This window comes from Neodiprion virginianus, chromosome 6, assembly GCF_021901495.1.
Source record: "Neodiprion virginianus isolate iyNeoVirg1 chromosome 6, iyNeoVirg1.1, whole genome shotgun sequence".
Taxonomy (NCBI): domain Eukaryota; kingdom Metazoa; phylum Arthropoda; class Insecta; order Hymenoptera; family Diprionidae; genus Neodiprion; species Neodiprion virginianus.
The window spans coordinates 16,697,736-16,710,511 of record NC_060882.1 but is presented as its reverse complement, the minus strand read 5'-3'; the positions used below and the strand labels follow the sequence as shown (position 1 = coordinate 16,710,511).

Genomic DNA, 12,776 nt, shown 5'->3' with positions numbered 1-12,776 from the left:
TCAGGCAATTATCTCAGTTCATTATACGAGTTGCAACGATTTTCGACTTGGCGCGTAGCCGGTATGCACCGATTGAATGAAACGGTGTGTGCCGCACTTCCGGTTGCGCAGTCGAGCAAGGAACGGTCCGTTTCCACATGTCAGCTGATTTAACTCATTCCTGTCTGCTCGCTGACCGAAAGAAATATGTCTGGAAAGGATAGGCTACCGATTTTCCCTTCTAGGGGGTGAGTATTGTGATTAACTAACGTCATGATCAACACCCTACGCTTTCAAATACTCACAGCGCATATCATAATCTCGCAAAAATGTATTCACATAACTAGGTGTCGTGTATTTGCCATGCTAAAAAAGTGGGTGTAACCCCTCTACGAATAACAGAATTGCTATAACAATATCAATAATTTCGTACTATTGAAACTAGTACATCCTCGGTATTTTCGTGGTGGTAACATTCTTTTCACTAACAATTATGCGTTTTCGATTTTTCAAAAAATCCGAATTATCAATGAATTTTCAACACTAAACCAATAAATTGCTTGACAAGTTTTTCGACTCTATGAAATAGTTTCTTCGTGTCTTCAAACACAGGTGGGAATTAAGTTTTTAAATTCCTTTACCCTCACAATTTACGTCATTTAAGTAGGTAATCAACACCTCAAAATCAGAATTTGATGAAAATTCATAGGTAATGTCTTTGTCGATTATCTTTCATATTAAGGTCGCAATACGATATTGTCGATGAATTGCAGAGAAGAAATCATCGGTAAGCTTCAAATTTGCTCCGTGAATCGAATCTGATGCTCTTCATCACTTTTATAATAGTACAATTATTTGTATAAAATCTGTTGAAACCGTCGAGAAATGCAATGCTCAGAATAAACGTTTGCATGTTTAAAATTTTATGTGTTGAATACTTTTAGATTTTTGTCCAAAGTCAAAAGGAATTAAAAGAAAACCTCAATTCCTAAACTCCTTGCAGTATACATTACCTACATAAATTTAACCTGATTTTGATTTTGGTTGAATTTATAAAGCCAGGGCGTCATAGTTAATTGATCACAACTAATTTCTCTGCATTACTTACAGTGCCCAGATGTTGATGAAGTCTCGTCTGGCAGGAGCACAGAAGGGACATGGATTACTCAAGAAGAAAGCTGATGCCTTGCAGATGAGATTCAGAATGATTTTGGGCAAAATCATTGAGGTAAATTCTTAGTTTTGTAATATATACATTCAGAATGTACATGTTGCTATTTATTGATACTTGAAATTCAAAGAGTGTACAAGAAACTGTTATAATCTATACAATTCATTTTGAGCCTAACGCCAAGATTAATCTGAACTTCATTTCATGTGTATAGACAAAAACTCTGATGGGTGAAGTCATGAAAGAAGCGGCGTTTTCTTTAGCAGAGGCTAAATTTGCCACTGGTGATTTCAACCAAGTTGTACTTCAGAATGTGACTAAGGCACAGATTAAAATTCGCTCAAAGAAGGACAACGTAGCGGGTGTAAATCTTCCAGTTTTCGAATCCTATCAGGATGGTACAGATACATATGAGCTAGCTGGATTAGCTAGGGGAGGTCAACAATTGGCCAAATTGAAAAAGAATTATCAAAGGGCAGTGAAACTGCTTGTCGAACTCGCTTCATTGCAGACGAGTTTTGTCACTCTGGATGAAGTCATCAAAATCACAAATCGTCGTGTTAATGCGATCGAGCATGTCATTATCCCTAGAATTGAACGCACTCTGGCATACATTATTTCGGAATTAGACGAGCTTGAAAGAGAAGAGTTTTACAGGCTGAAGAAAATTCAGGACAAAAAGAAGATTGCCAAAGCTAAGGTAATATACATCTAACTTGAAAATTTAGTGTACGTTGGTCAATTATAGGTATGAATTGATCCCGAAAACTCGCGTATTTACCTTCAAAATATAATTTATAGTTTCTTTTTTATTCACATTATGATACTTTCACATATTATTATGTAGTTAACACCATCAAATTTTTTCAATTTTACTCCAATATCTTATTTACTGCTCGTCACCACAACTCGGATTTTAATTGAAGTTTGACTCCGAGTTTGTATGCCTCAAATTCTTTTGTTCCGCCGATTTTCTATAAGCGATGTTTTTCATTCGACTGAGGTCTAATCTGTCCTGCTATTACGGATCCTTGAATATAATATATTTAGGGCACAAATTTTCTTAGATCAAATATTAATAATATATTGATATTACTCATATATTCTTTATTTTTTGTAGACCGAGGCCCAGCGATTAGCGAATATCGAAGCTGGAAAACACGTAGATGCAGCTAACATGCTGGATGAGGGTGACGAAGATTTACTTTTCTAAAAAGTTTGAATCAGTTTCTGATAAAATGCGTAGTACATGACGCAGAATATGCAGTGAGAATGAGAAGATTTTTACATATTGTATAATCTGTGTGATGCGCTCCGACAAAGTTGAAAATTGAGATGAAAATGATAGAAAAGTTTCGTAATGATTAGACAATACCTGAGAGTCAAAATGAAGAAAAATGAAGGAAAGAAAGAAAAATACCTTTATGTTATGACGATAATATCGATCGATACCAAAACTGTTAATAATACGCATATTTAGGGCACAAAACTTTTTTGTTCCGTGTTGGTACTCTTTCTTTTTGTCTTTCATTTTTATTTCATTGCTCTTAGCCAACGGCATTTTGATAATGCGTGCAAAAATGTTTCTATTCAAGAGTCTCTAATGAAGGAAGCGAACAGCTCCCTAGCTTCCTTTTTCACAGACTCTTCAGCACAGTCGACAGCGGCTCAGCCAGTTTGCAATAATTTATATGTGGTACTTGATGGCATACAAGGTTTACGCGAAAAACATTGCAACGCAATATGTACCTACCAATTTTGCCAATACACATATATTTCAGCACTCATAAATCTACTAGGATGTACAGTACATCAATCCGTCGTTTCTGATCAGAATAAATAAAAGTATCACCAATGTATTAATAATAATAATTAGTTTAATTAGGCGATACGATATGAGAAGTGATACCTTGCTATCGTTTTGAAAACGTACTTCTACTGTTACTGTTTACTCATATGGGTAGGTCCCGTAAGTGTATTATAAATCATTTGTAGGCTAACATTACATATTGCTTGGAAAAAGATTATTATATATCATCGCAAGGCGTAAGAATGATACCATATATATAGCCATTATTATTTGAACATAAAAAAAAAAATGTAAATTAAATATAAAATACGTATAGATGGTTTTGGCTTATTCTCTGTACCTGTATGATATAAAGTGAATTATAGTTATTATTGATCGTAATTTATTCATACATAAGTGTATATTTTCTTTTTGTAACGTTGAACAACAGTTTCAGAGATTATTAATCTGAACAGAATGACTAAAATAATTATGAAAACCGAATTGGTAATTTGGTTGATTTCCGGTGGTTCTATACATGGTATTCATGGTTTCTGCGATAATTATCATTGATGATTGAATAAATGACGCTTATTCTTAGAATCATGGAGTATTATGTCCGCGGTTTAAACACCCGGTCGAACTTCAAATAGTAGCACCGAGATCAATGCAGAATGTATCGCCAGGTACATACATACATTATTAATTATGTAAACAAATTGCTATTTCGTGGGGCTAAATCATTGGATTAATAAGTTATCGTTTAAAGAACGTTGTAAAGTAAAAATTTAAACGGCATCCATCAATGAAGTTCATAACATTTTAATGTACTTCCTCGTATTTAAAAATTTGGTTCAATTGTAACAGAGAGAATTCCTGTGACGTAAATATTGAGAAATGACAAAACAGTACTTCATGCGACGGATTTCAACTATTTCCATAGTAACTAAGCCATTAGCCTGATTAGTCCGGTAAAAAGCATGTGTCAAAATTAGCAAAAATGTTCGAAAAATTTCCCGTTTCCAAATATTATCTACCCCGAAAGTTTTTCCTACGCATGAAGTCACGTTCAATCCAATCTGGAATAAAGGAAAAAAAACTTCTATACAAGCAGAAAATGTAGAACACAATTTTCAAATTTGACTACAAATTTTGATACATTGCAATCTAACCTAAGATCTAACTGACAACTAACCTCTCAAAGTTTAATCCGTTTTGAATACATCTAGCTCCTGCAGAATATAGTTAAATATTTTGAGTACCAAAACGCTTCGTTATGTCGTGCAAGAATAGAGGTCCTATCGGTATAACGAGATCCCAGAGGCTTTGGAATGATCCCAAAACTGCTGTAGACGAATACTTGTTAGGTTTTGCCCTGACACATCCTGGGACTATAGTTCTTGAAGGTCACAGAGCAATTCTGCGAAGAGACCATGCTGAAATGCCTGGGCAGGTGAGTTTGAATTAGCTTTGATGTCTGTTTCAATTAGTGATTAGCTATGCATCTAGTAACTTACAATTAGCCTGCATGTGCCCACTAGTCATGGCAATAGATCGATAAGTCACAGTTAGTAGCGTCACCGGACGTCCAACATGTTAGGAAGAAAATCTTATATGTGAGTGAATATTGAATACAGCAAGCGTGATTTCTTTAAGGGACTACCACAATTGGATTGCTATTAATATAACAGGTAAAATTAATATCTGGTGGAGGAGCGGGCAACGAACCGACACATACTGGCTTTGTTGGACCAGGAATGCTGACTGGCGTCGTTGTGGGCGATATCTTTTCAGCACCTCCCAGCAAATCGATTTTGAAAGTAATTCAACAATTAGGCACCAATCATTCACCAGGTGAGACTTCTTTGCATACATGCAGATGACATTGCCCCATAAAAATTCATCAATTTCTAGTTTCATTGCTCTCACTACACTAACTTCCTACTGCATCTCTTATATGAGAAAATTGCCTGGGAACAAAGTCAACGATATCTGATAAGCATTAAGAATATCCATAAAGTGAGTTTATATGGTCACCAATTATGCAACAAAAGTGGACACTATCAAGAGCAAGAAAACCCTGTATTTTGTAATGGTGTGGAATTGTTCGAAATACTTGACAAAGATGATTTAAACCCTCTAGTGCTCACCTGTTTTCATTCATATTTGAAATACACATACAGCTGGTACAAATTAATAAACAAAATGTGATATTCTTAAACATCTAAGATGCAACCAGACATAGTCAATTTTTTACTTTAACTATTCCCATAAATTGCGTATCATTAAAGAATATTGTTCTCTCCATTACTTTTCATAGAATTTACTGTTGTTGAATATCAAACTAAAGGAACCAGTGTCAATAGATTCTCCCACATCGAGTATCAGTGTGGCTTGTAATACTAAATCAGCGAAAATAAGTATTCTCATTTAGGAGAAGGAAAAACAGACAGTATAAGAATTAATGCTTGAATTTATTTTATTTCAGGTGTACTGATCATCATTCAAAATTACACAGGCTACCGCATCAACTTTGGACTTGCTAAGTCAAGGGCCCAGAATGAAGGCATAATCGTTTCAATGCTCACTGTCGGTGATGACACCTGTTTAAAATCATTTGAAAAAACAGCTGGGCGGCGAGGCTTAGCTGCTACTTTGTTCATTCACAAGATTGCAGGAGCCATGGCTGAAGAAGGCAGAAAGTTAGGAGAGATTTGGGCAGTGTGTAACAGAATCATAACTTCGGGTGAACTTGCTACCATTGGTATTTGCACTAGGATTCCACCATCAGCTGGTATTTGTGCATGCACTGGAAATTCAAGTACAGAACAGATGGAGATAGGTGCGTTTGGTGAATAATTAATCATTGCCATCACTTTCATCAAGTCATGTATAAAAATTTGTCAAACTACAAATCAGAGCTTGCTGAAGGTACTTTTGGTGATGTAATGCTGTGTCAGAAGTTCTATTCAAATTAAATTTACAGTGAATTTCCACAGGCTTTGGGATCCATGGCGAACCTGGAGCAACACGAGTTGACTTTACAACTGCTAAAGATATTGTTTGTCAGTTGATAGATATCATGACAGACATAACAGCTGAAGCAAGTTTGAAATTTGCTGAGCCTGATGATTCCAAAATAGCTGAAAATAAGGTTGCTGTAATTATTAACAATCTTGGAGGTGAGAAAAATGACAATTTATTTTTCAGTTTGCTAATATGTGCGTGGGATTTTACAGTAGGGTGAATGTGCTAGTGGTCGGCCACCAGGTGATTGGTCACAGCTATGTTACCATAGAAAATCATTACTTGACAATTCATTGAAAAAGTAATCGCACCATACAAATATTGATATAAACCAAGAAATTAACGTGTGTATTCATGTAAAACAATGTTTGGTTATCAAAACTGTTGTAAAAGTTATAAGTATAAATGAAATGGGAAACTTTCAAGTCAATCGATATATTTTATGGCGGATAAAACAAAAGAAAATTAAACAAGTGGCCGACTACTAGCACATGTACCCTACCTATAAAATTCAGCTCCCATTATTCTTACGTTATTGTTTTGTCATTCAAAAAGGGTCAAGTCAAATAGAATTAGGCGTATTTACAATGGAAGTCATACAACAGTTGACCTCTCGTGGTTTATGTGTTGAAAGAATTTACGTTGGAACCCTCATGACTTCTTTGGATACCAGTGGCTTCCAATTGTCAGTGCTGAAATTATCATCAGATACAAGACTGATTAAATATCTCGACGCTCCGACAGCTGTTCCAGCTTGGCCCAAAGTATTAGACTGGGTATATAGTCGTTGTATGTTTGTATATTTAGGTATAATTTATAACGTTACACTTAATTGAGTTTTTATTGTTGTATTTATAGAATGGCTTGAGTACTAACGCGGAGGTAATGAAACTAGGACGAGGCTCTAAGATATCAAGACTTAGTGTTAGTATTAACTATACAAATGTATTTATATGTACCATCTATTTATAATTAAACAACTTAGTCATCGAATCGTATCCAATACTAAATCTAGGGTTTTGTATGCATATATACATTTTAAGTACGTAATTGAATTTTTGTTGGTAAAACTAAGGAATTTTACTTTGATAGGTTGTCAGTGGCGGTGATATACCGGAAATTGAAGCTTGTGGTCCTGTGCTCGATGAACATACAGCACAAGTCTTTCTTATGATACTAACGTTTGCATGCGAGGCGTTAACTAGCTGCTCTAAGCAGTTAAATATCATGGATGAAGATTCGGGAGATGGAGATTGTGGGACATCTGTTGCACAGGGCACTAGTGCCATAAAAGCCGCAATCAAAGTATCTCCATTTATATAGTACTTGAATCTACAGACTCTCAGTGTAAACTCTCATGCATATGTTACCTTATTATATTTATGATGTTCCAGGAAAAACAAATTTCGGGTTACAGACCATTTGTTACACTCAGGCAAATCAGTTATATCATCGAGCGAGTGATGGGTGGAATTATGGGTGGGCTTTATTCACTGTTTTTCGATGCAGGTGCTAAGGCATGTGTTTTTTCTATCTTTATATTCGTTTCTTAAACTGCTACTATGTATAAATGATTGGATAGGCCCAAATATAATATGAGTTACCTTAGGCAAATGGATAAGTAGTAGCAGAACGTAAATTCAATGTCAAATGATGATAGAAATGCTAACAGTCTTGACAGTTTGTAATTATTACAGGAGTTTGCAAAGAGGTCCCAAAGAGAGCCAGTTGATGCTTGTATGTGGCTCAATGCGCTTGCAGCAGGAAATAAAGCAGTAGCAGAATATGGTCAGGCAACTGCTGGAGACAGAACAATGCTTGATCCGCTGCTCGCAGCCCAAGATAATCTTGTGCAGGCATTATCGTTAAACTTACATCCTATCAGGGCTTTCGAAAATGCTGTGAAAGCAGCAGAATCTAAAGCTATTGAAACTATTAAAATGCCAGCAGCTGTGGGTAGAGCTAGTCTGGTGAAATGCAAGGTAAATTTTCCCATTTTTCGCATTCTCAACTCTACTTGAGCAATGTATAAGACGAAATACTTGTAAACGCATTTCATCATTGTTATTTTAACTTGTCTTTAATTTTTTCAATCAATTTTTTTCTACTTCTGTGTATCATCTGATTTAAGCGATTTGAATATCCGGATCCAGGAGCACATGCAGTTGGAATTTGGATGAGAGCCGCATACGAAGGTGTTAAATTAAAAATGTCATGCCAATGTGAGGATAAACATCTCTATTGACTTTTCAAGAAATTTATCATCACTGGATATTTTTCAAGTACGACGTATTTCACCTGGTTATATTTAAATATACACTGGTATATACGTATGTATTTACTATAGGTGGATGTGCCCACTAATGTCTATACTTATGTCTGAGAAATGTGAAATAAAACTTTTGTATACATTTTTTTTTTTTTTTATGAAGTCGACTTTGAGAACCTATACATGTATATGATAAATGACTAATACTTTTTGATGAAACGCATTAATCATAAAAGATGTCTTTTCTGATTTATAGTCGGAAATTATAGATAATGTGCGTCTTTATTCCAATGATCAGTCTTTCTAGTACATGCGTGGAAAATCGATCGGCATCTAAAAACAACGATAATTGGAAGATTTCACACAGATTAGTTTCTTAGAGTTGCCTACAGTCAGGCGTTTCGACACAATAAATCTCGTTCATGTATGGTACCGACTGTGAAGTGGTCTACATTAACGATATTATGCGGTATAACAATCGAGCGCAACGAAACAAAACAAGGAGTTTATTCGTTTGATAAGGCAGTACTTGATCTTATCTCAAAATGTCATGTGCTTCTGCCTGGTTGTTATTTATATTGTATTCCGGGAAATGACTGCCAAATAATTGTTTGCTTGCGCATAACTATTAGTGAAAAGGCAAGTAATTAGCAGCTTTATCACATCGCGTTCATCGCTTACGGTTAGCGAACGTTTTTAAAATTTACATGGTCTCTAGGTTATGTCATATCAAATGTATTCTATTTACAGCAATACGTATTTATCAACTATATGACAAGCAGGTTTTACTCTGAAAAATCACTCTCCGTACAAATATTCATGTACCAAAGTAGCTTTTACTTTCAACTTGTGATATATTCTTTTCTGATTTGTCCAAGTCGTAAATATAACAAACTCCTTTAGTATTTGTTGTATACCTATGTACAGAAGAACACATATTGACTTACTCTAGAAGTACATCCATTCGTATTCGTATAATATCGTCTTAGCAGATGTATATCAATATTAAAAAATTACCTTAAATTCTAGGTAATGTCACAATTACCAAAGAAAAAGAAAAAAAAATATAGATCTCGTGCCGAAGGATTGCTGCCTCTGATCCTTTTACCGAAAGGAAAATGAACGCAGTGATTGCGCTGTGTACATTCTGCGAAATGCACGGGCCTCAAGTAGTATTCACAACACAGACTTATCGCAACTGTTTCGACAATGAGAGTACAGAAAAGCTTAAATTTTATGGGCCTAAGGATGTTCTGAAGAAAGCTGACAGCCTCCAAGGAAAAGTTCAATCTGAAGGCTGTGAAGGCTGCAAAAGTTTGGGAAATATAAAATATTTGAGCAACGAACACGAAACAAGAACCTCCTTTTTGTCTGCTCAATGTCCGCTCACTCAGGAAATAGGAAGTCTATTGAAAGATGCATGTATTAGGTACACGTTTAGCATTGTTTTTCTTTCCATAATGTAACTGAAATAATTTCGGAGTTATCGTGCTCAGTTGAGAACAATTAAGAGGAAGGGTGAAAAAGGAGGATTGAATTAAAAATATAATTTTGTGAACTGAGCTTAAAAAATGGGTAGAATTACTTCCAAATAATAATTTAATATCAATAATTCAGGGTCAATAATTTAATCTCTGAGACGAGGACAAAAGTGGAATAAAATTTTTATTCTTACTCTTTCTTCAAAAGTCCAAGCTTACATTTGGAATCCAGCAGCCTTAGTCTGGGCAACACGAAATGAATTTATTTCAATCATTGATTTTATTGTTTTATAATCTGGAATTTTCAGTTTTTTCGTAGTTAGTACAAGCTTCTACATGTACTAAAGTATGAAAAAATATGTGCTATATTTCGTATGTAGTGTATTCATGTTTTGTCTCAGATAATTGATCTGCTTAATCAAAAAGAAATTTGATGTGGCTCATTTTGCCAGATATTACATGAGTTTTTATAGTCAACACTCCCTAACAAAGTTCCCCACAATTATGCGATGTTAGAGCGACTACGAAAAAACTGTGGTTGAGTGAATTTCTAATGAATGGGTGTGACTTAATTAATCTCCCCTCTTTCTAGTCCTTTATTCCAAGCATCTTATTCATGTACAAAAGCGTAGGAGTAGCTTTGTGCAAAACGCGAACCATTGAATGCAGATGTCATATATTCTAACTACTTCAGTTGCGTATTAAGTGAAATAAATTTTTCATTATATTTCTGACATTATGTTCTTGTAAATTCCAGAAGTTTAAGCTGTGAGGTACACTCAGGAAAAGAAGGCATATGCTATTTCGGTGACGACCATAGGGGTCATGTTTTGAGTCAAACGTTCACGTTGAAAGATGCCCAGGTGATTATTATGAGAATACAATGCATCTTTTCTAATTATATAAGATGAAACATTTTCTTGATAAATTGCATAGGCACTAAAATAGCACGCAACGCATTTAATGTCAATTTTTTTTTTACTCAGACTCGAGGATTCAGAAGGTGGTACAGTTTCATAGTGTTTATGCGCGATAAACAATTTCTCTTGAATATGTGGCCCTTCTTAGTTGATAACTTGAGAGAAGTGATTAGAGAACTTCAAGATATTTCAGAGAAAAAGTACAACACAGAAGAAGCTGAATGCCCCCAAAGAGCTGCCAGATTAAAAACTGCTAGTAGCGGATCAGAAGCTAATTCCAATAAGCAGCCTAGATCACTTGGAGATATTACAAATGAAAAGCATGTATTTGCGAGGTAAATATTTAGTCATCGTCACCATATCTAGCATTCCATGTTCTCTGTATCTAATCCTTTGACAAATGTCAGTGTTTATCAGTATCATTATGTTTCTAGGATACACATGTGGTTAGTGTGGATACTTAGTGCAGGAGCTCGACATTTTGTTGAAATATTACCAATGAATTTGTTAGATGATGAATTGAGCTATGACTTGGAACATCACATAGGTATGTAAAATGACTCAATAGAACTGTTCACCTAACATATTGTCACTATTTTAGGTAAGAAATTACATTATGCCTTATCCTACATTCTAAATTCATACTGTTACTTTTTTACAAAGATATTCTGGGCCATTATCGCCATATTTCTGGACTAATTTTGTGCTGAATCCTTCTTCCAACATACCCTGTGACAAATGATATCACTTAAACTATGTGTTCCCATCTTTCGAGTAAAATGCTTAACCGACAATCATTGAATTAATTGAAGGGCAAATTTTACCTAGAAGATAGAACAACAAGCTTTTAAAAACAGTAGTTTACAAATATTATTTTCAATTCTTTCCACAATTATACCTTTCAATTCACAATTGAAAAATGCTTACATGATGCAGAAGTGGACGAAGGCTTTACCCTGGTCAATGCAAAATCACCCATTATACCAAAACTTACACTCGAGGAGACAAAAGTGGCACCAGAGTTTTTAGACGTTTCTTATAAATCGCCAATTACCATTTTGAAGGAAATCAAATGTATTCTTGGAAAAGAGCATTTCCGACAAGTATTGTATGCAAGTTTGACAGGCATTCAAGTTTTAGTACGCGGTTCAAAACTAGAAGTTCTAGAGCTGTTATATGGACTGAGCTACTTGGTTCCAGTAGCATGTAGACGAGTTGTCACGCAAGCAACTGAATATATGAACCCAAATGCGTGCAATTTTATTGGTGAGTGAACTAATTTATAGATCGACTTTTAAAATTAAACTATAATTATACGATACACAGGCGTCGACACATCTGTGGCAGTCCCGTTGCTGAGTTCTGAAATATGTCGATTGGATATCATACCAAAAGAGCATAAAATGGCAAATGAAAACTCGTACCTTATCAGGTGGGCCGGTACTCTGCCTGCAAAGTTACCTACACTATTGGTTAAAATAGAAAAGGCGTTTGATAATGAGAAGCTTGGAGAACCTGTTTTGAAAGCACATTTTGTTGCTCTGCAAGAAGAATGGGCAAAGTATGTATGCATATGATGATCACAAAGAATAGAGCCTTACTGTGTATTATCTACGAAGAAATTTTAGTTCTTGTTTTTTCAGCATAGCCAAAGTAGTGCATGCCATGAGAGGCCGAGGTCACAGAGGAGATTTGTCTGGACTGATGGTGAGTTTAGGAGCAGGTCCTCGTGACCAAAAATTATTGGATGCTTGGTCAATGGGTTTACCATCCAATCCTGCATAATACGGACAATGTATTTACAATTTAGCCGTTTAGGTAATTGATTTGATTCGTTAAAAGAATGTGTACAGTGTGGTTTTGATGAGGGAAACAATGATTATTGAAGTCCGGTATTCATTATTCAATCATTTAATACTCTTCGAGTTGTGTCTATAACTACCTGTAACAATAGACTTTTTTTTATATATTTGAAGTTGTGTTTTCACACATACCGCGAACTTTTTTTGCCACAGTGAGAAAGAACCGACGTAATTAGGATTAAATAATTTAAAAGTATGCAAGTAATATATAACAGTGTTTAACATAGTCGAGGGATGTTGAATAAAATATTCTGTGATCTTATAACAATCTTATAACG

At 35.2% G+C, this 12,776-nt stretch overlaps 2 protein-coding genes across 2 annotated transcripts; both read left to right on the top strand.

Moving 5' to 3' along the window:
- Positions 1–89: 89 nt before the first annotated feature.
- On the top strand, positions 90–3,331 carry LOC124307383 (V-type proton ATPase subunit D). The gene is made up of 4 exons (XM_046769011.1): positions 90–227; positions 1,090–1,207; positions 1,365–1,850; positions 2,271–3,331. The coding sequence occupies exons 1-4, from the start codon at positions 187–189 to the stop codon at positions 2,361–2,363; spliced, it is 738 nt and encodes a 245-aa protein (XP_046624967.1). The 5' UTR covers positions 90–186; the 3' UTR covers positions 2,364–3,331.
- Positions 3,332–3,472: 141 nt separating this feature from the next.
- Positions 3,473–12,766, top strand: LOC124307965 (uncharacterized). The gene is made up of 16 exons (XM_046770216.1): positions 3,473–4,392; positions 4,631–4,793; positions 5,428–5,790; positions 5,939–6,121; positions 6,522–6,742; positions 6,825–6,890; positions 7,059–7,271; positions 7,361–7,483; positions 7,664–7,948; positions 9,306–9,664; positions 10,474–10,579; positions 10,703–10,971; positions 11,071–11,183; positions 11,573–11,902; positions 11,963–12,197; positions 12,280–12,766. Exons 1-16 carry the CDS (start codon positions 4,216–4,218, stop codon positions 12,419–12,421), a joined length of 3,348 nt encoding a protein of 1,115 aa, XP_046626172.1. The 5' UTR covers positions 3,473–4,215; the 3' UTR covers positions 12,422–12,766.
- Positions 12,767–12,776: the final 10 nt, after the last annotated feature.

Coding starts and splice junctions, on each gene's coding strand:
- LOC124307965 (XM_046770216.1), top strand. CDS start 4,216: ATGTCGTGCAAGAATAGAGGTCCTATCGGTATAACGAGATCCCAGAGG. Junction 7,949..9,305: donor CTAGTCTGGTGAAATGCAAG/GTAAATTTTCCC, acceptor AAAAAAATATAG/ATCTCGTGCCGAAGGATTGC. Junction 11,184..11,572: donor TGACTTGGAACATCACATAG/GTATGTAAAATG, acceptor TACATGATGCAG/AAGTGGACGAAGGCTTTACC.
- LOC124307383 (XM_046769011.1), top strand. CDS start 187: ATGTCTGGAAAGGATAGGCTACCGATTTTCCCTTCTAGGGG. Junction 228..1,089: donor CCGATTTTCCCTTCTAGGGG/GTGAGTATTGTG, acceptor CATTACTTACAG/TGCCCAGATGTTGATGAAGT. Junction 1,208..1,364: donor TTTTGGGCAAAATCATTGAG/GTAAATTCTTAG, acceptor TCATGTGTATAG/ACAAAAACTCTGATGGGTGA.